At 38.5% G+C, this 22,863-nt stretch overlaps 1 protein-coding gene across 2 annotated transcripts in view; it reads left to right on the top strand.

Moving 5' to 3' along the window:
- EGFLAM (EGF like, fibronectin type III and laminin G domains) overlaps window positions 1–22,863 on the top strand; it is a 118,706-nt gene that overhangs the window by 72,248 nt on the left and 23,595 nt on the right. For both annotated transcript variants that reach the window (XM_026666417.2, XM_087958502.1), the window contains exons 9-15: window positions 264–606; window positions 1,638–1,738; window positions 5,487–5,587; window positions 7,137–7,281; window positions 10,476–10,665; window positions 19,970–20,095; window positions 22,164–22,407. In XM_026666417.2, coding sequence (XP_026522202.2) covers window positions 264–606; window positions 1,638–1,738; window positions 5,487–5,587; window positions 7,137–7,281; window positions 10,476–10,665; window positions 19,970–20,095; window positions 22,164–22,407 — 1,250 coding nt within the window. The remainder of the gene's footprint in view (window positions 1–263; window positions 607–1,637; window positions 1,739–5,486; window positions 5,588–7,136; window positions 7,282–10,475; window positions 10,666–19,969; window positions 20,096–22,163; window positions 22,408–22,863) is intronic.

The following is a 22,863-nucleotide window of genomic DNA, read 5'->3' as shown; positions in this document are numbered from 1 at the left end:
CAGTTATGGTAAAGAGGATGTGAAGATGAATACTTAATCAATATTCTGGCTCAAATTAATTAAAGCTTTCTTCTCCTTAAGAGATGACACAGTAGGGCACTATTATCCTAGATGTTTGGCAGCAAATCATTCTACTGCTATCATATCAGATTGAGTAATTATTGAATATTATTATCCTATCCATGATTAACATTTAGCTGTAAGAACAGCACTATTGAGCTTTGGACTTACTAAACACATGTTTTAAATAATTTTTTCATTAGCTCAAACCACTTCCTACCATCAAAGGAGACAATACAAATTTTTTGGTTGAAACCAACCTAATACAAGGATCTAATGCAGAAGTCCTTTCCGGGCTGCTTTCACCTACTACATATCCTGTCACTTCTATGGCAACAACTACATTCCTACCACGCGCTACCATCCCTTCCAGCATTACTGCTAAGGCCATCAGGAGGAACAGCGGGACTTCAGTTGTACGACAATCTGATCAGTCCTGCGATGAAACCATCTGCTCCACCAACAGCTTTTGCATCAATGATTATGAGCGGAGCGGCTCTCGTTGCCACTGCAACCTTGGCAAAGGAGGGGAGAGTTGCGCAGAAGGTTGGTTTACTTGGAAAGTGTTGGTAACTGTCTGTACATTCTGAAGATTTCCTTGTTTGAGGACAGATTTGCAGAGCAGCATTTCATATATTTGATTTGACACTTTAGTGCATTTACAAGCATGGAGGAACCATAACTGGAAAAGACACAGCTGGCTTTTGGGCAGATGGTGGGTTTCACAAAAATCTAGAGGGAACTTAATTCATATCTACTATCTAGGTTGAGTAAACAGCATACCTTTTGAGAGGCAATATAACTTTAATGACCAGCTGTTTAGGTCAAAAAAAAAACAAGAAATGACTTCTTTTAATTGTATCCTGATTGTGAGTTTCCTAAGGGCCTCTATTTTGTGAATGTTCAAAGTCAGCATCATAGTTTATTGGGGTTTTTTTCCCCAGATTTGGTTTCGTTTCTGAATTACCCTAATTTTTACTACTATTTTTCCATATATTATAATTTGGCCATGCACTTTTTTTCCTTAAAACAAAGTATTGCATTGAAAGTTTGACATTTGAATGAGGAATGGACTGAAGCTGAAACTACACTTAGAACAAAAAAATGGGGAAAAGAGGCGATTCTTCAAACTTTTGGAAGGAAGGGACCAGTTAGGAAAATTTAAGCAGTTGGCAGTGACTGTTAAAGTCTAATGCTAAATATACCAAGATTATATTGTGATCTAATGTTTAAAATTGATTCTGTTATTTGATGTCCCAAAGGTGCTTTTTCAGGAGGCAACTGGACTTTCTCGTTTTTTTTTCTTTGAAGGTGTTTTGCTTTTTATCCAAAAAGCTTTTTCAGCTCTGACAGGACTGTGGAGTCTTTTTCTCCAATATAAATATATTGATATATAAATATATATTTATATTGACTAAAGATGCTTCTTGGATGAGAATTGAAACGTCTTCAAAGAAAAAACAAAGTCCAATTGCCTCCTGAAAAAGCACCTTTGGGACAACCTGGGTGACTGAGAATCTCTACAGTGTGTTATGTGATGATTAACTGCTAAGCAATATTTTTCGATTGACTTTCAGATATTAATATTCAGTATCCTCAATTCTTTGGCTATTCCTATGTCTCCTTTGAGCCTCTTAAGAATTCCTATCAGACATTCCAAATTACTGTTGAATTTATGGTAAGTGTATGCAGCCTTGAACTAAAAGGGGCTTTGTTAAAACCTATGCAACATTTGAATCAACATTTGAACTAAAAGAAAATCTGTTAATACATTTTTTTTGAACAAATTTTTATTAATTTTTAAAAACATACAAAACATACAAAAATACAAGACATAAAAACATAAAAGATCTCTTTTCTGAAAGTTGCTTAATCCCGGGTCAAAACTCTTGGTACAGACACACATTCAAATTCATATTCATTTTACATACCATTCCATATCGTATTACATTTTCATTTTTCTATATAGCTTCTCCTTTCTTTTAAATTTTCTCAATTTTATTTTATTTATCTCCTCTCAATTCAAATCATAATATTTATTATTCTTTGTCTGTTCTATTTCCAACTATCCGTTTATCTTTCTTCTTAAAAGAAAAAAAGAAAAACCTTCTCCTGTACACTGATTGGAGTATGACGCCTATGTCTCTTTCCCCTATATTTATAATACTTGATTTAAAGTACATAACTTACGTTGGGATTCTGTCTAGTACATTCTGACATTATACAACATCATCAAAACCAATACAAATCTATTCATTAATATTAATATTCATTCATATCTTAAACATCTAGCACATTTCTTATCAATTAGGTCACATATTTCTATGGGAGCACCTATTTGCCATATTAATTCCGCCCCCACATCACATATTATAAATCATTATTACATTACATGTTCCCCTCTCCTTCTTCAAACCTCTCCTTTCACGAATAGTTTCACTAGTATAACATGGCCTAATCATTGGTATTAACAATCATTTATATCTTTAGACATTTTACCCATTTCAATTAATTATCATACCTTTATGGGAACACTTCTTATACTTTCCAAAATTATTCCCCCCACATTACCGATCTTAAATCATTATTTCATTAAAGTACTCCCCTCTCTTAACAAAAATTTCACTGAATTATACTAAATATTTTATCACATTTTAAATTGCATATTATTTCCAGTCTTCTATAATTATTTCTAAATACAAATATAAAAATGCAATCTTATGTACCCTTCTAGAATCCCTTTTCCAATAAAATCTATCCTTTATCTCTAAAAAACTTTTGTTTTTTTGCATCTTGCTCCCCACCATTAAAGCTTCTCATCCCTTCCTTTCTCCCTTGCTTCTTCTTCTCCTTATCCTCTTTACCCCCTTGTCTCTCCACCTCCCTTTTATTCTGTTTTCCCCCTTTCTGTTGTTTCCTAACACGATATCCCCTTTTCACCTTATTCTTCTCTTTTTGGATTGTTTTCCCAGGTCTTAAAGTCTTCTTCTCCTTTTTCTCCTCCTTCTTTTCTTCCCCAACCAAAGTCACCTGTTCTTCAAAAATGGCTTCTTCTTTATCCTGCTCATACGATTTTACATAAGCACAGACCGCCATTTCTATAAACTGAAAAAGAGTGCCAAAGACATCTTTCCCTCCTTGCTTTTCTCTTTCATATTTTTGGTGTATAAGTTCTAGTTCATCCACAACTGATGCCATTGTACAGAGAGAAATTTTTTCAAAACAACCACCCGAGTGCTTTTAGTCTGAGATAATTCTCATAAAATCCAAAGTCATCAAACAGTCCAATCAGCTGATTCTTTTTAATACTTTCTCTTTTTCACTTTCTCTTTTTGGGATAAAGTTTGATCACAAAGTTCTCTTTAAAGTATATCTTTAGGAAGTCTTATTGCTGTTTAATAACTCTTTAAAATTAGCTCTTTAAAGTTTTAGGCAGTCTTCTCCTTATTTTCAGGTTGCTCCAATTTTTTTCCCCTCTCCCTTCCCACTCACAGCCAAAAAAAAAAATCTTCTTTTTTTTCCCCCCTTTGAATATTCAGAAATCCTTGCTCCTTCAATATTCATTTACCTCCAGAACAGATTCCCGGTTTCTCTTATGGTTCCATTGCTGTCACGTTAGGAAGGAGAGTGAAAGGCAAAAAAAAAAAAAAAACTTTCTCTTTTGAAATGTTCGCGCTTGTATCTCTTTCTAGAAACAAAGTATCCTTAGCAGCCTTCGAGGTTACAGGAACTCTCTCTCTTAGCTTTATCCCAGTCAGAAGCAACTTCCACAGCTCTTCCCTCTTCCTCCAGCACAAATCTTACCCGGCTGCTGGCTTCTTTGAGGCGGCCATTACTGACCGCCGCTCCACCACCTCAGGAAAAAGGGTTATTCCGGCTGGAAAGGGGGTCTGCGTTACCCCAAACCTCTGTCCGGATCCCCTCTCTCTTCGGCTGCCTCTACAAGGCAGCCATAGCCCCAGACCTATTTAGATCGGGGCACCTTGGCGATGCGCGGCAGGGATCGCAGAGACGCGAATTCCTGCCGCTACCGAAGCCGCGCAAAACCGGAAGCCTGAAAATCTGTTAATACATTTATACCAAAAGAAAATGTGAGCATCTTGCAGAATACCTCTGTCCCGTTCTGTATGAGAGCAACTTAAAATACTGTGTTTGATATGCAGAATGTGCCAAAGTTATAGTAGAGTCAACAAATGTTAGTTAAATCAGAACATGGTTTTACAGAGAACTTATATAACACGAAGGAAATAGAATTGGGTTCTGAAAAGCTCATTTGAGTTTCCCACTTGGCACTGTATATCTCTGGCCTTTTTAACACTGGAATGGAAATTGGTCAAAAACCATTAGATATAATAAAAAGGCAGTGGAAAATTACCTCCAATAATCTTTTCAAGAAAACTGCAGCGACTAGTTCAGGCAGTCTGCAAGAGTCACAAAGTGACTTGAAGGCAGAAACACGGGTTCTTCATACCCCACGCAACTACTTTTGTAAAGAGTGGTAGGATTCACTTTAGAACAGTATCGAATGAAGAACATGCAAATAGTCCTCATGTAATGACCACAATTGGGACCCACAACTTGGTCATTAAATAAAGTGGATCCTAAGTGAAACTGGGACTGTGCTTATTCTGATTCTCCCTCAGTCATAGGAAGCGGGCATTGGCAGAGACTAATCCAGGAGTCAAAAACTGATCCAAAATTATACATCCAAAAATTGCAACCTTTGATCTTGGGGGATCTACGGCAATCAGGACTGACAATCCAGTCCATGAATTTGTCTGGTTCTGTTTTTAAAAAACCAATCTATACCAGAGACTATCACTCCATCTGATAACACTTAATTCCATATTTTGTGTAGGAACTTCTGCCCTACTTCTTTTTAAGGTTTTAAATCACTTCATTTAATTTGAGTCCAAGTTCTAAATGATGAAAGTAGAAGAACATTTCTTTGTCTTCATTTTTCACATGATGCATAACTTTAGTCATTTTATTTTATTTCTTCAGAACTAAAAACACCCCACACTATGGTACAGTCCCTTTAAATGTGAACTGTCCCTTTTTTCCGGATGCCTCTATCTACACCTTTTTCAGCTTTACAATACACAGTGGTACCTTGGTACTTGTTTGTTAATTGATTGTAGGAAGCGTGACGAGTACCAAAAATGTCAAGTACCAAATAAATTTTCCCGTTAGGGAAAAATTTCCCATTAATTTGTCCCAAAGCTGCTTTTTCAATCAAAAGGCAACTGACACCAGCAAGTTCTAGCTTGCGTGTTGAGTACCAAACAAATGATGAGTACCAAGCAAAAAATGTTCACATCAAAATGTGTTGCCTACCAAATTTGACAAGTTCCAAAGCAGTCCAGTACCAAGGTACCACTGTACTTCTAAATGACTTTTAGATTATTATTTTTTTGCATTCCTAGGCAGAAGGAGAGGATGGTTTGCTTCTGTATTGTGGAGAGAATGAGCATGGTCGTGGTGATTTCATGTCACTGGCAATCATCAGGCAAAGTGTTCAGTTCAGGTAAGCAACAAAGAAAAAGATCCTACCTGCAGGGTCTTTTTACTCTTTCCAGCTTGTTCACTTAAAAATAAGTGGAGATAAGCACAAGGTCAGGAGATCAGGAGCCCATAACTTATAGTCTTCTTCCTTGTCAATCAACTCAGTGGCACCTTCTTTTCATATATAAAGTTCTGGAATTATTACTATAGTGCTAGTTCTTATCTAGTTACGTAGCTTTTTCTCTGGTAATATCACACTACTAACTAGAGCATACAAAACATTTGCTAGACCAATACTCGAATACAGCTCATCAGTCTGGAACCCACATTATGTATCTGATATTAGCACAATTGAGAAAGTCCAGAAATATTTCACAAGAAGAGTTCTCCACTCCTCTATTCGTTGTAGAATACCTTATGCCACCAGACTTGAAATTCTAGAACTAGTAAACCTTGAATTACGCCATCTTCGGTCTGATTTAAGCATGGTATATAAAATCATACATTGCAATGTCCTACCTGTCAATGAATACTTCAGCTTCAACCATAACAACACAAGAGCACACAATAGATACAAAGTCAAGGTTAACCGCACCAAACTTGATTGACTTCAGCAACAGAGTGGTCAATGTCTGGAATACTCTACCCGACTCTGTAGTTTCCCCAAAAACTTTAACCTTAGACTGTCTACTATTGACCTCACCCCTTTCCTAAGAGGTCTCTAGGGGGTGTGCATAAGCGCACCAACGTGCCTACCGTCCCTGTCCTATTGTTTCTTTTATTTTTCTTTTATTTTTCTTATATGTACCCATTTCATGTATTCATAACTATGTATACACTTATACTTATTATCTTTTAAAACAATTGACAAATCAAATAAATAAAAATAAATAAATAGTTGGGAGTATTCCCTTGCTGCATTGTGCCATCAGCAAGGCAGACTTTCTGAATCTTCAAATCATTTCAGGAAGTTGATAGTTTCTTATTTATTTAACTGACATTCTCTTTTTTCATGTCTACAATAGAGGATTCAAAATCCATGAAGTCCTTTGGTCAAAGAAAAGAATTAAGAAAGACCTTTCCTTTTGCTCACAGTAAAAGAAACATAAAAGAACAGATTAAAATAAGGATTGCTTTTAAAGTGCCAGATTCTGTAGCAGTACTAAGGTTATGAAAATATGGAATTGTTAACACTTAAAAGATAAGACTAGTTAATATTTTGGTAATATAGTACAGGGTTAAAAATTAAAAATGCTCAAAATCTGCCAAGGGTTTTCAGAATTTTTGTGTGAGTTGTGTGTAAGGTCATGAAATCTCAAAATTTGACAATCTTCCCCCCCACTTTAAGTATGTGGTAGGTATGGTATGGTAAGTACTGTGTTGCTGATTCCTTCAAATGATTACATTTAAAGATTTCCTTTTTATTAGAAACATATCAATACATGTCAAATGACTATGCAATTTTTGATTATAGAGAAAGCCATTGTGATGGTTTGCAAACAAACAAACTGAAATTTAGGCTCCCTGGTATCTAGGTTTGATTATCTCATATTATCCTATATTGGTCTCAGGTTCAACTGTGGAACTGGAATTGCAACAGTGACAAGCAAGGATAAAATTAAACTGGGCGGATGGCACAGTGTGACTGTATTTAGAGATGGAGTGGATGGATGGCTTAGTTTGGATAACAGTCCACCAGTTCCTGGTAAATCTCAGGTGAGTTACTGGTAATAAAAGGCAATAATATAATTTGTTCTAAAGTAAAAAACCAGAATTCTCAAAATTAGGAGCTGTGAACTACTAGGCACACTATAAGTTTCCTTAACTTCAGTTTGTAGATGCTTTAGCCCTTTTTTAAGGACATAGCTTTCTTGTGTGTCATATAGAAATGGTATTTCTCATCTTCTCTTAATTACATCCGCATATTGTTGTATTTCAACAATGACTGTGCTGGATGGCTTCTTCTTTCAGACTTCTTCTAAGGTACTTTAATCCCTGGAGCTCATGGACTCAGTATTTAATCAGATAATTTCAGTATTTAGAAAGATCCTGATCTCTATCACATAGTGAAAGTCTAGTCTGCTATTTACACATATCTTGGTCTTCTGTTCTGTTAAGGAATAACAAGATATTTCTGAAGCAAACTAAAGATTTTGACAGGTAGCTACACCTGATACTCTAGCTATCTGCTACAACTCACATTCCCCGTCTAGCACAGACCCACATTAAAGAGAAGATGGAAATTGATGGGTGTTTCCATAGTGTAAAGATTCCACAGGCTTGGAATCTGTATACGTTCCTTTGCCATGCTGTAAACCAGGAGTCCCCAACCACCGGGCCGCGGACCGGTACCGGTCCGTGGATCACTTTGCACCGGGCTGCAAAGAAATAAAAATAAAAATAAAATAAAAATGGCGGCTTTCTTCACCTTCGGTGAATGCTGCTGGGATCAGGGATCAAGGACACAAATGAAAGAAGGGGAGGGAGGAAGCAACCAAAGCCTGTCCTGTTCTCCAGCTCAGTGGCTTCGTTTTCCTCCCGCCTCGTTCCTCTCTCAGTCGCTCTCTCGCTCCTCCACCAGCCCAGGAAGAAACTGCTTCAAAGAAGCCGGCAGGGTGGCTTTTCCTGTCGGCGCAGCTCCCGGCAGTGCCGTTCACCCCCACCCGCCGCCAATCAATCCAGGTTCAATCCAGTGCTCCATTCTGCCTGCCTGCCTGCCTTCGTTTCTGGTTGTTTCGGAGAAGCTTCGCTGAGAATAATAACCATTCGCCTCTTTTTCTCAGCCGAAGCTTCTCCGAAACAACCAGAAACGAAGGCAGGCAGGCAGGCAGAACGGAGCACTGGATTGAACCTGGATTGATTGGCGGCGGGTGGGGTGAACGGGCGCTTCGGGAGCTGCGCCGACAGGAAAAGCCACCCTGCCGGCTTCTTTGAAGCAGTTTCTTCGTGGGCTGGTGGAGGAGCGAGAGAGCGACTGAGAGAGGAACGAGGCAGACACCTGGGGGATGAGGCTGAGGAAGGCAGGGCCGAGAGGTGGGGCTTCTCAGCCGTCCTGCAGGGACTTGTCCTGAGCCGCGGAGACAGCCGTTGGCCGCCGCCACCCAGCGCTCAGTTTTGAAGGCGCTCCTCAGCCTGGCGCAGTTCCTGAATCTGCAGCTGAAACCCTCCGTTTTAAATGTCCCAATAGAAGAGAGTATCTGCCGCTCAGGGTTGCAATGAGGAGGCATTGGCGCTCCTGAACTTGGTGGTTTGCTGGCAGACGTTTTATTACCCGACTAGGTAACAACATCAGATGTTACCTAGTCAGGTAATGAAACGCCTGCAAGCAAACCACCAAACTCGAGACTCCTTCCACCACCACCATCACCACCCCGGTCCTTGAAAAAGTGTTTCTGCGTGAAACTGGTCCCTGGTACAAAAAAGGTTGGGGACCACTGCTGTAAACTATTAGGATAGCTATTCTTGCTGGCCTTATGAACAAAGCAAAATAGAGACCTGCTTTGTAGACAGAGCAAATGCTTGGAGCAAACCACATTAAACGATCTGTCTGGATATGTCCTACTTCCCCAGAGGGCCAGCTGTATGTTTTGGAACCAGAACTTCATTTAAAGTGTCACTGGCTTGTACTATCCCTAGTATCATTTATATAGTCTCTCCCTTTCCTTTCCTTCCCTTGGTTTTCCAGATGTCACTAGGCTAAAACTTTAACTAGTGCTTTTGCTGTTGCTTTGTCACTTGGAAATAAAAATAGATCTTAAAATATCTCTGAATCAATGCTTCCCACTCAGGTAAGGAGGAGTGCTTCTGTTAAGTATTTTGAGTAGGGAAAACCCTTACATCAGTACCAGCTTCCAATGTTTAACCAGCTGCCCAGAAAGCAAAGAGAGAGCCCTTTTAAGATAATGCATTTAGGAGGATAAAGGTAATGATGGAAGTACAAAATAATATTAAATAGATTGACTTTATATCAGAATACATGGGTTTTCTTTTTTGGTGTATCAATATATCCAATGAAGTATTGTAATCAAGGAAATGAATAGTGAAGAGACATGATATCTTATATGGCTACATAAGCCAGATTACAGGAAATGCACAGCTAAGGACAATAACTGAATCAGACATAAAGGTCCTTTGCTCTGTTTTTCCTGGAAGAAGATGAACTATAGAATCTACATCCAGGTTTAAGATGTGTGGATTTCAACTCCCAGAATTGCTGACTGGGGAATTCTGGGAGTTGAAGCTCACACGTCTTAAACCCTCTGAGTTTGAGATACATGAATCTAGAAAATGCAGCTTCTTTAGAAAGAAGCAGCTAATCAAAATATTGGCAAAATCTGTAGGACAGAGGAATCTCTCTCCTAATTTCTATTGAATCGCAGGCCCACTCTAGTTATTTCCTCATTTCAGAAGTATTTCTACCAGCAAATCTGAAATATCTCCTGATTGACCACTGATGCCATTAATGGGACTTCTTTTGTCCTTCTTTTGCCTTTTAGAACAAAAACTGGAGAACCAGTATTACTGGTCAGAGGAGGAGCACTGCACAAAAATGTGCAGTTGTGAACAGTAGTCCAATAGCAATGAAAAACTGTAAAACAGATTTATTAAAAAAACAACAATTAAGGAATCTTGGATTCCTATGGTTGGAGTAAGACTTAATTCAGAGCAATTTTATCATAGAGTTATTACATTTACTAGTGATGGAGTGGCCTGAGACATGGTGTGAATCCCCATTTTGGTTAAGTTAAATTGTTCAGTGAAGAACTGACTAGGAACACTATGTGCTCCACTAAAATATGTGGAGGAAAAGCAAGACGGAAATGTAATAATTGAAATAAAGTGGCTTCTGTATTTACTCTTTTGCCTAATTTCTCATCACTGTTTCCTCTCTGTCTATCTTCTGCCTCTAGGGTCAATATAGCAAAATTACTTTTCGGACTCCCTTCTATCTTGGTGGTGCTCCCACAGCTTATTGGCTTGTGAAGTCAGTAGGAATCAATCATGGCTTTCAAGGGTGTGTTCAATCACTCACTATTAATGGAAATCCCATTGACATGAGGCCCTGGCCTCTGGGAAAAAGCCTTAGTGGGGCAGATGTTGGTAAGTTCAACGTAGTTACCATTAACTCATTTATCTCATACATAAATCCCAACTTACCCAATCTAATAATGATATTGCATTGACCTTGTTCTATGTTATAGGTTTGTTTTAATTTATTAATTTGTTAGATTTAGGTTCCACCTTTCCTCCATCAGTAAGATGTAGTATGTATATATAATTTCTTCCTTCAGTATTTTCCACAACCATCCTGTGAGGTAGACTGGCCCAAAGGGAGTGGAGGCTAGGAAATGTTAGGTTCCTCAGTTGCTGTTCTAGCCTTGTTGAATGGACTCCCTAGATAAATTTAGACTTGCTCTATCCTATCTAAAATTCTGGAACCTACTAGAGTTTTCTATAGAATTGCTTGAAGACTTTATTGTTGCCCTTAATTTATTTCACTTTGAATTACTTAGATTGATTTAATTGTTAATATTATTTTATTTGGACTTTTAATTATTTTTCCATTACTTTATGAATATTATAAAATTATAATATAATTTTATATTGTAATTATTTTTCCATTACTTTATGAATATTATAATGACATTTTTGTAACATTGGTTGGTTACTGATTGTTTTAATTTAATTTCCTTTATTTACCATAGATAATTTAGTAATTATTTTGTAAACAACTGTGGGTCTGTACTGGTTAATGAATGAATGAATAAATATGTCAATCCATGTAATATATTGAGCTTCTATAGTTGTAGATGGATGAAACTGGATATCCCAGTTCAACTACTATGCTACAACTTTCTTAAGTTAGATCCCAACATAATAACGTTTAGAGTAGTTTAATAGGACAAGTTAGTGAATCTACTCTAAATGTGACTGAATCTAGATCTAGCCCAGAATAATGACCTTGCAGTAATGAGTTTTCTTTGAAATATATTTCTGTGTTTTGTTTATTTATTTGTTTAGGTACAAATAGTTCTAGTTTAATGACAATTCATTCAGCAACTGTTCAACATCATGGCTGCAATGAATGAATGGTAGTTATGATCCTTGAAATTAAGGGTGATGCCACATCCTTGCAGTCACATGATCAAAATCCAGGCACTTGGCAGCCTGCCCACATTTAAGATTGCAAGGTGCTCTTCAAGTCTCCCAATCACCTACAGCAGGGGTATCAAACTTGATTTCATTGAGGACCGCATCAGGTTGTGTTTGAGCTCGGGGGAGGTGAGTGGGCGTGGCTGTGGTGGGTGTGGCTAACTCAACATCCTGCCGCCATCTGCCAGAAAAAATGGAGCCTGGTATCAGCCCCGGATCCATCTTGATTCAGATTTGGGGCTGCCACAGTGGGGGAATGCTGACACCTGGGAAAGCCATGACACCTGGGAGAGTTTTGCTGGCAGAGGGCTGCAGGAGGCCATAACAGCTAGAAACAGAGCCTGGGAGGGCTGTCCATGGCCCTCACAAGCTCTGTTTTCACTGGCAGAGGCACTGCAGGCCAGTCCTTCACTGTTTTCAGGGCGGTCCAGTGGGCCAGATCTAAGAACCCCGCAGGCCAGATCTGGCCCGCAGGGCTTGAGTTTGATACCCCTGACCTACAGTATCTTTCTCCCATCACTGCCCTTTTGGCCTCCCTACCTTCCAATGGCTCTGCCACTCTCACCCACCACCATCCCCGCCAGCCCCATTGCTCTGCATGTATATTGCCTTCACAAAGCATCCCTAGGCTGGGCATGCCTCACAGGCAGTGGAGAAGAAGAAGACAGCACTGTCCACTCATTCAGCAACTATTTGAAGTTACAGCACTGAAGGAGACGAACTTACGACAGATCCTCACAGTTGCAGCCGCTCTAGCATCCTTATGCGATTGTGATTCAGGCACTTGGCAACGGTTACAACATTGCAGCATCCTGCAATCACAGTATTAAGTACACTGCTGGCTTCTGAAAGCAAAGTCAATGGAAAGGCTGGCAGGACATCACTAATGATGGTCACATGACCACGCAATTCTTGGACCACAAAGATTTCACCTAACAATAGCAACTGGAGTTACTGGAACTGCTTATTGTGGTCACATGATGTTGTGCCTTAGAACCGCATCACTTAGTAATGGAGTTCTTAGTTCCAATTACTATCAGCTAGCACCGTCTGTATAAAATCATACGCTGGCCAGGTTCCTTTCTTCACTCCCATCATGTCCTCCTTCCATGGATTCATCATAATCATCATTTTAGCCATTGTCTATCCACTGCAGGATGAAGGCCTCTTCCACTTGTTTCCAACCTATATGGTCCTGAGCTCTCTTTTGCCAATTGGGCCTGCAATACTTGCTGATGTTGATCTGTCTTGTTTTAGGTCTCTTTCATGGATGCCTTTTATCAAGTGGGATCAACTCCATGACCTCTTTGGTCCATCAGTTCTTCTTGCTATGTGACCAGCCCATTTCCATTGCAATTCTTTTACTCTCTTGATGATATCGTATACTTTCATTTGTTCTCTAATCCATGTGCAGGTCTTGCCTGTATCTTTCCATGGCTCTTTGTGCCACACTGGTCCTTCCATGGACTGTGTCTTGTAATTTCTCTCTTGAAACCTGGTAGGGAAGGAACAAACCAGATTTCGATGGGGAGGGAGTGAAAAAATTGTGAGGTCCTGTCAGATGACAATGCCTTATATATATGGGATCTAGAGGAAGTTATTAAATCAGCTTGGACAGGCAGATGCATATGAGAGAAGTTGGCCCTTCAGAAAACCTGGTCCAGGACCTGCTTGTGCCTACAAGTAACAAACAACCTTGAATCACAGTTACTTGCAACTCTGAACCATTGAATTCAGGTAGAAAATATAAATGACGTCATAGGAACAATCTATAGGATTGTGCAGGTCCCTGTGTTGTATCAATGGTAGAAGTAGACACAAAGTCAGTTTTCAGGTCTAGTGTAACTTAGATAAGAGGTCATCCTTTTGTTCTTTTTATAACATATATCAAAAGAGGGCAGTAACTGCTATCGACCACATTCAAAGTCGTTGAACTCTCCCCTGGATAGAAATACCAGGTTATCTGTGGGATATTAAAAAAGCTAATAAATTGGCCTAGAAAGCAAGCACTGAAGGAAATAAGGTCTTGGGGAAGCCTACTGTGCAATTTCACAATAAAGTGAGAAGCTATAGAATACTATAGGACTTGAAACTTAAAAAAAATTATCTCTGATCTACACTGATTGTTGGCTACCTTTACCATATAGCTTATCAAAACCCATCATATTAAAATCCTAGTAGTATCTTCTTACAGGAAATGTTTAGGGCTGTATAGGTTATTTTTCAAATTCACACAGTTTTTAGTTCCTTTTTCCCAACTCCTCTTGTAAGTAGAATATCATTTATGCTTTATGTTGCCTTATTTTGAAGATAAGAAGGATAATGCTGATTGAATGAACAGATGGGAGCAGAAGTGATCAGTCGATAGCATCCACCTCAGAATGTCTTTGATTGGATGAATGGGTTTTTATTCCTGAAGCTGGAGAATTCCATTTGATGTTGCCTTTTGAACGTATGATCAAGGCTGTATTTCATTTTGTAGGATTTGCTGCTTGTGGCATTTATATCAAGTTGGCTCATCAGTCTTTTGTGGTATTGTGTCTTGGACATCATAAGTAAAAAAGTCAAAATATTTTATCTGCAATGCTATACTGCAAGTAGTACGTAGTAACTACGTACTAGTACTGTACATTCTTACATAAAGTAAGACATACCGAATTTATTTGGACTTCTGTCTAAGTAAGCATATTAAATGTAAAGTTGTTTAGGAAGCACATGATATGGTTGTTAGACTCAGTTATTCCACAGTACCAGTAGTTTCTGCTGAATTATATGTTATGCATAGGAAATTCCCCTAGTTTCTGATGTATCCATTGTTTGATTTTCTCATTTGGATTCAGGGTTACAGGGTTCAGGGTTTTTTTCATACATGCCCATCTTCGCACCTTATTTTGTACTTATCTGCATCTTCTAAAAAAAGTTTCATTTGATGTATTTGACCACTAACGGATCTAGTGTTTTAAGACATAATGTCTCTAGATAATTGGGAATCACTATCTTCTCATATCCAACCAAAAAATTTAGATCTTAGCTAAATCAGGGCATGGTTCAAGAGAACCCACATTTTGGGTGGAGTTTATGAAATCAAATTTCCAGAGGAAATTTCCCTGTATATGCTGCCTGTATCTCTTCTGCTTGTGAAGACCTAAAAGAGGGGAGCGTATTATCATTTACGGAACATAAGAGCTTAGCATGCATTTTGCGATCATGTCATTTAGTGATGCAGTTCCCACTCCCAATTACCATCATTAAGTGAGGACTGCCTGTATAGAAGTCCTCCATTGGTTTTGTGTGTGCCTGTGTGATGTGTTTGCTAGAGAATTACTCCTCTCCTAAAAAATTCAGTTCAGACTTAGGTCTGATTTGGAGATCACATATCAGGAAGTATGAACTTGATTGCTGTTATGTATGCGTGCAGGCAATTCCTTAGATCAGGAGTCCCCATCTCCTGGGCTGCAGCCTACTACCGAGCCATGCCCATGTGGAATTGGGCCACGCGAGTGGCGGGCCAGTGGACACACATGCAGGTTGATTTGTGCAAGAAGTGGACCAGTTCCCCTTTCCCCTCCACCAGGCTGCCAAGCCGTAAAGTTTGGGGATCAATCAAAAATATAGAGTTCCACTTTGTATAGCTGACATGGGTAGAGAAATAGTCCCCTTCCCATTGCAAAGGTCATCATGTGTTGTCAATGTTTTTTTTTTTAACTGATTGATTGACTCATTGACAAGTATATTCCCATGCTCCTGGCATGCCAACCTTGATGGATTACCATACAACATAAACATAATGCATGCCCATGTCTAGGGCCTGAATGCATTAAGGATGCCATTTCTTGGATAGGTTTCCTGGCTGTGTTGACATTGACTTAATACCTCTTGACTGCTCTTGGCATTTAATTTCTTTTTCCCCCCGTATTATGTTCTAATGATATTAATGGTTTAAAATGTTTAAAATATACAATTGAATGAATGAATGATGAAAATTAATAACATCAGGTAAAATAATAAAACAAGGGTAATCAAGGAGCATAAACTAAAGTTCTCAAACATCCATTATAGAAATAAAGTGCTAAGAAGAAAGCAACAATTGCTTCTCAAAATAGCTTATAGGCTTCTCTTGAAATTGGCCATCAAGAACAAGGTCCAGCCAGCTCTCTCCCCTCAGTGGGGAGAGAATTTCACAATAATTGTCAAATATATATTACTGTAGCTCAAAATGGCTCTAAATTACACCTGTTCTTCCTGTGCTCATTTATCAGCCTGTTCTGTCCCATTTCTCCACTAAATTGTAGACTTTTTTCTATTTCAAATGCACATTTGGGGGAAGAAATCTATTAAAGAGTTCTAAATGTGTTTTTCTTTCATGTGTGTGTGTCTGTGTGTGTGTCTGTGTGTGAAATATATGTGTGTGTGTGTATATATATTATATACAGTATATATATATATATATATATATTTTATATATATATATATATATATATATATATATATATATATATATATATATATATATTGTGTGTGTGGTGTTTTGTGTGTTTTTCTATATATGTATGGAATGCATTTTCCGCTATTTGTTCTTTAAAGTTTAGCAACGTTTCAGCAAATTTCTATATATATATATATATATATATATATATATATATATATATATATATATATATATATATATATATATATATATATATATATATATATTATATAATTATAAGCCAATAGCTGCATTATAGTATTTCTGATCTATACGTTATTTAAGGAAACATGTTTTATAAACATTTGGAAGGGCTATGAATAACCTGGGAAATCTATCATTCAATCTCTTTATGGCCTTTATTTCATTAAAAGTAGCTCTCACCCATTGTTTAAAGATAAGGGGGGAAACAGTTTTTTTTTAAAAAAAAAACAGTATTAGGAAGAAATACTAATATTACTCTATCATTTGCTGTGCTAAATGTAGTAGGGATAAAAGTAATGTATTCTGTAATGCCTACAAGATAAATTAATAATACTGTAAACGTGTATGTCTCATCAAGTTATCATTGACTTCTGGCATCTACCTGGTCAAAACCTTGTAGTTTCTTTGGTAACATTTTTGGAAGTGGTTTGCCATTGTCACCATCCTAGGACTGAGAGAGAGTGAGTGAGGCCAAAGGTCATCCAGCTGGCTTTGTGCCTGTGGCAAGACTAGAACTCACAATGTCTCAACCCAACTGGCTCTCATAATTGTGAGACCAATGTATTGAATGCAGAGTATTCCAGAGAACTGCTTTGCAAAGCCTGCTAATGTAAGTGAAGCAGTGCATTAAAGTAGCTTCTAAAACATGCAGCTATAACCCCAGTTTATTATTTGTGTGCTTACACCAGCAACACTTCAGCAGGAACAGTTTGGTATGTGCACTCCCAGAGAGTCCAAGACAATTCTCAATGCAGATCTATAGGTCTTTCAAAGGAAGGTGAATATTTTGCAGGGCATTGGAAATCTAATAATTCAGTAATGAATGTAAACTGAACTTGAAATGTCTGTGTGAATTTTTCTGCAATCTATTTCTTCAACTTCTTTTCCCAAGTATTGTAAAAGATTAGGTTTGCTATGCTAGACATTGTCTCTTGAGTGTACACATTAAGCCACATTATTCTGTATTACATTATCCCGTATTGCTAAATCTTTAATGCCTAAAGTGGTGATATTTAAATGCTCTTCAGAACTACCTGGGAGAGAGAGACAAATCTGCCAGCTTTGACAATTGCTGTTATCTCAGCTACTTTCCCTTTAGATAGCAAGATAATGATGATGCTGATTATAGAAGATGTTCTATGCATTTACTTTATTTACTCAATTTATAAAGCTGATCATCTGTAGGCAACTCTAGGGGACTACTATCAGGAAAACAACTACAGAAATAGAAATAATAGCAACAGAAAGTGACACAAAAGAACATATATAAAATACCTACATTGCAGGAAACAAAATATACTTCACATAATTAACACATATTGATGCTTATGCACCCTGGTCCAGGGAAATGCCAGATCTTCAGGGCTTTTTAAAGGCCATCAGAATCAGTGTCATGCAGGAAGGGGGTTGCTGTTCCACAGGCAGTTATGCTGTTTATTATAGCAGAGGCCATGTGGCTTGTAGGAACATCTATCTCCAATGTTTCTGCTAGTCCCACTAGATCTGCCAGATTAAGCATTTTTTGGGTCCCCAGAATGAATCAGTGTCATCTAATGTGGCTGAGGAAGCATTTTCTTTTCTCTCATGACACTTTCATTATGGAACAGCCCATTTCAGAGATATGGATTGATGTGATGGTGTTAGCTTTCAGGGAGACCATGAAAACCTGGCTTCCCCTCCATCCCTTGGCACTGGGACCAGGATGTTAATAGAGCATTGGCATGAGCATGGGCAGTATGTTGGTACAGATATTTTTATAGGGAACATGACACAAATTTTCCTTTCATTTTGATAATTGTATTTTTTTAAAAATCTTAATTCACCATCCAATGTACAGCCATGTGAATTTGATGGACAGCCATGTGAATTTGGTCAATAAGTAAAACAAAACCATGCTCATCTTATCTGTTGTGGTTTGCTGGCAGCAAGGTGCGGATGGCTGAGGTCTCAGAGAGCGAGGACTCAGATGAGGGGCCTGTGTGTGAGGCAGGAATGGGGCCAGGACCATCAGGGAATGGAATGCTGCCTTTGGAGATGGTGGAGGCTGGAAGCAGTGATGAAGAGGTTCCTGAGGAGCCTGTGCCCAGTGTGCGTGCATGCAGGGCTGCTCGAAGGAAAGAGCAGCTGCAGCAGCATGGGCGACACGGGAGTAAGGCTACAAGGTAATGGCCTCTCCCTCAAGAGATAAAAGCCAGCTGAGAAATTGGAGTTCTTTGCAGGAAGCAAAAAAGTTTTTGCATTCAAGCCTTGTGGACATTCGAAATATCTTGGTTGGTGTTTGGAGACTCTCTGTGTTTGAAATATTTCTTAGTAACTTTATCTAGTATTCTTGGCAGCCTTGCACCACCTTGGCAAGGCTTGTTCTTATCAGAGATAATTAATTTGAAACAGCCTTTTAACCGTGAAGGAACAGAATTCGTAAAGAACCATTAAAAGGTTTTTCTGTTACCTCTATTTCGGGTTTGTTTCCTTGGAACAAGGTTTGGGTCTGAACATTATCTGATCTTTTGGAGTACACAGGGATAATTGGAGATAGGCACAGCTTTGTAGATTACACCACCATCTTGAAGTGTACTGATAACCATACTATACTTGGGCAACATGGATTATCTTCCATGCAGATGGAATCTTTAACAAGTTGCATTGTTGCTAATAAGTTGAGATCCTGCTGCTTAGCATCTCTTAGTATAGATCCTATCCAGGGGTGGGATTCAAATTTTTTAACAACCGGTTCTTTGGGTGTGGCTTAGTTGGTGGGTGTGGCTTGGTGGTCAGGGAATGGGTGTGGCCAACTCAATATCACTCACACCGAGGCACGCATCTCCTCGCCTGGACTCTCATGACTGTGGGGATGCTGCAACAGTCGTAAATATGAAAAATGGTCATAAGTCACTTTTTTCAGTGCCATTGTAACTTTGAATGGTCACTCCACACAAGCAAAGTACCAGCAAAGAAGAGGAAAAAAACTCCAGAGAAGTTCCAGAGACAGGAAGTCTAGTCCTTCCAAGAATGTAATAAGGATTAACAGAGAGGCAGTTTCTGTAAGCAACACCAGAATGTTTCCTTCCTGCCTTCCTTACAGTATTAGGCCAGTAATTTCTTCTAACAACCGGTTCTCTGAACTGCTTAGAATGTTAACATCCGGTTCTAGCGAATAGGTGCGAACTGGTAGAATCCCACCCCTGGTCCTATCAAACATAGAAAAAATAAGACAACTGAAGTAAATATTGCACTTAATCTAGAACCAAAAGAACAAGAAAGAAGCTAATGAAAAGTATAAAATTTGGCAAGCTGTCATTTATAGAAAAATGTTGCAATTATTGCTTCATTGCTTTCATTTTGTGAAACTTCTTGTAGCCTGAAATATACTCTTAATTGGTTTAGGCATTACCTAGAAGGTGACACATTTATATGTCTACTCTCATGTTTATATAGGGAACAAGACATTATAATGGAAAACAAGAACTCTTGAGATAGTGCGCACTTGTCCAATCAATCAATCATGAAGTGGCATCTATCAAATCTAACCTAACTTACTTGAATGATAAGTCACTGCTTTATGCTTTTCCCCTGCTTTAGGTGAATGTAGCAGTGGGATTTGTGATGAAGCTTCTTGCATTAATGGTGGTACCTGCACAGCCAGCAAAGCAGATCGATACATCTGCCTTTGCCCACTTGGATTTAAAGGCCGCCACTGTGAAGAAGGTGAGCAGATGTCTATGTCAGCTAGAAATAGAGTGGTACTCCAGAATTTCTACAGAGCACCTGATTCAGGAAAACACCCATTTCAATTCATACTTACAGAATATTTGTTGCATATCAGTGATCCTGTGGCTTCCACGAATAATACCCTATTGTTGAATTGATTAGTGGTTCAAAGGGTTCTTAGGACCTCACGATTCTATATGAAAGTGAAGAGAACATTAGGCATATACTTTTCCCTCTCCCTTTCCATAACTAAGAGAAAAAAAATGTTCCTGTTCATGTTCACTGTCTGAACTCAGTGATTTGAACCAAGGACCTTGGTCTGAGGAACATGTTGTCAGATAAGAGAACTACAGGTTCAGTAATCTGTTTAAAATTAGGCTCTTCGTTTTACATCTTAAATGCTACAATATTTAAAAGTCAAACTATTTCTGCCAAAATCTTCTCCTGGCCTTGAAGAAGAAGTAGATGGGTGTGGGGAAGAATGGAAGGCCAAATTCTGTTCTAGCTTATTTCAGCTTTGTCAGAAAGGCTATGTTTTAACAACCTGTGTGAAGTTCTCTAGTTGTTTCTTTGTTTCTTTTCAATTATTGTAAATTCCATTCCGTGAATGAAAACAAATATACGTGTCCCAGAATAATGTTGCAGGATCCAATCTAGATTGGTCACCAGAGGTTTAGTCTTCTGAGCTTTCAGATTCATTCTGGAACTCATCCTCTCTCACCAAAATGTGGTGAGAGAGAAATTCCCTGAGGATGGGCTTCAGCATGAGACTGAAAGCTCGAACTGGTCCTGGTGACCAACCCAGATTGGATCCTGCAACTTCATTCCATCTTGTTTCTGTTAGCTCCCAGTTCTTCCTATTGTGGTTAGATAGTAACAAAAGCCATATCACTTATAGCAGGAAAGTCTTTAACAGATAATAAATAATCAGAGTCGGAAGGGACCTTATAGGTCATCTAATCCAACCTCCCGCCCAAGCAGGAGACCCTACACCATTTCTGACAAATGGTAGTCCAATCTCTTCTTGAAAGTCTCAAATGATGGTGCTCCCACAACTTCTGAGGGCAAGCTGTTCCATTGGTTGATTGTTCTCAATGTCAGAAAGTTTCTCCTTATTTCCAGGTTAAATCTCTCCTTGTTCAGCATTCATCCATTGTTCTTTGTCTGGCCTACAGGCACTTTAGAAAATAGATTGACCCCTTCCTCTCTGTGGCAGCCCCTCAAATATTGGAACACTGCTATCATGTCTCCCCTGGTCCTTCTCTTCACCAGACTAGCCATGCCCAGTTCCTGCAACAGTTCTCCTTGTTTCATTCGTAACCCTGTGAACCATCACTATGCACACTGTCTTCTTTGTTGTATATTACTTTATGGCAATGAATGAATATTTTACATAAAATAATCTTCTGAAAGATTTGACTAGCTTGATCATGGATTTACACAACAGTTTCTTCCTGTAAAAATGCCACAGATATTTAAACATTTTATCACTGTGGCATAGACAGTGAACCAATGTTACATCAAAATGATAACCTGTGGAGTGATATCATACAGCAAATATTGTTCATACATATTTGCATCCCAAGTTCTAAGGCACATAGCTAGTATTTCTTCACTCCTCTTCCACCACAGCAAGTGCCCATGTCCTGACAATTGATTAATAGCTTTCTGTGAATAAATCAAGCTACAAATGGTTCTCACATTTTGGACTGTCAACTAGGACAGTAAATGAAGAAGTTGCTAAGTGAAACAACCACCTTGCTTAGGATCTTACTTCAGTTCCCCTTGCTTTACCAACCTGAGAAGGTCATAAATGTGAGGATTAATTGTAAAGCTACTTGTAAAAGTTTGCCACAAAGGCCTTCACTGCAATCGGTTGCTAAACAAGGCAGTCCCTAAGTTTGTTGTTTGTTGTTAAACATCCATAATGTATTTTACCTGATATAGTCTCTAGCATTAATTCCTGCTAAGAAATGTTGATTTTTTTAAACCACAAATAAAGAGATGGAAGTTATAAGTGGCCATTTTAAGGATTAATATGCTTTTTTTTGTTTTGGCCTTTCAGTTTTCACCCTCACCATACCTCAATTCAATGAGACACTGAAATCTTTTGCTGTTACCCCCTGGCCATTAGACCCAGTCAGCTATCTTTCTTTCATGGAATTTGAGATCACATTTCGACCAGATGTAGCAAACGGTGTCCTGTTGTATAGTTACGATACAGGCAGCAAAGACTTCCTGTCCATTTCCATTGTGGACAGCTATGTGGAATTCAGGTTTGACTGCGGCTCAGGAACTGCTATTATCAGGTAAACATTTTTTTAAAAAGTATTTGTCCATGACATTCCTTATTTCAATTCTTTCCCATAAGGATCATCCAAAAGAATAGGTAATTAAAGTGAACCATTTGTAATTTGATGCAATCCAAAAACCAAATGTTACGAAGGTAGATGTATTATGGATCAGGTTTTCATAATTTGTTCCATAAGTGATTGATAGTTTTGTGGCACCCTTAATGGCTTATGGACTGATCTGCAATTTAAATAGTTTTCTGTGATCATAGAATTAAACATGGGTAGTCAGAAAAAAAGAATCACACTGGTTTCAGTGGAATTCACACACAGGGAAATGACATTGAATGGTAACCTAATTAATGAAGGCAGAAAGCATTCAGCGACTAGGACTTGCATTATAAGCAGGATATAATGTGCATATTTTTTCTTATTACTCAAGGTCTTTATTACTTATTGATCCAGTGTGATGAT

Source organism: Notechis scutatus, chromosome 2, assembly GCF_049901735.1.
Source record: "Notechis scutatus isolate UNSWTSFEM ecotype Mainland chromosome 2, rNotScu1.2, whole genome shotgun sequence".
Taxonomy (NCBI): domain Eukaryota; kingdom Metazoa; phylum Chordata; class Lepidosauria; order Squamata; family Elapidae; genus Notechis; species Notechis scutatus.
Note: the sequence above shows the minus strand (reverse complement) of the source record. Positions and strands in the feature narration are given on the sequence as shown.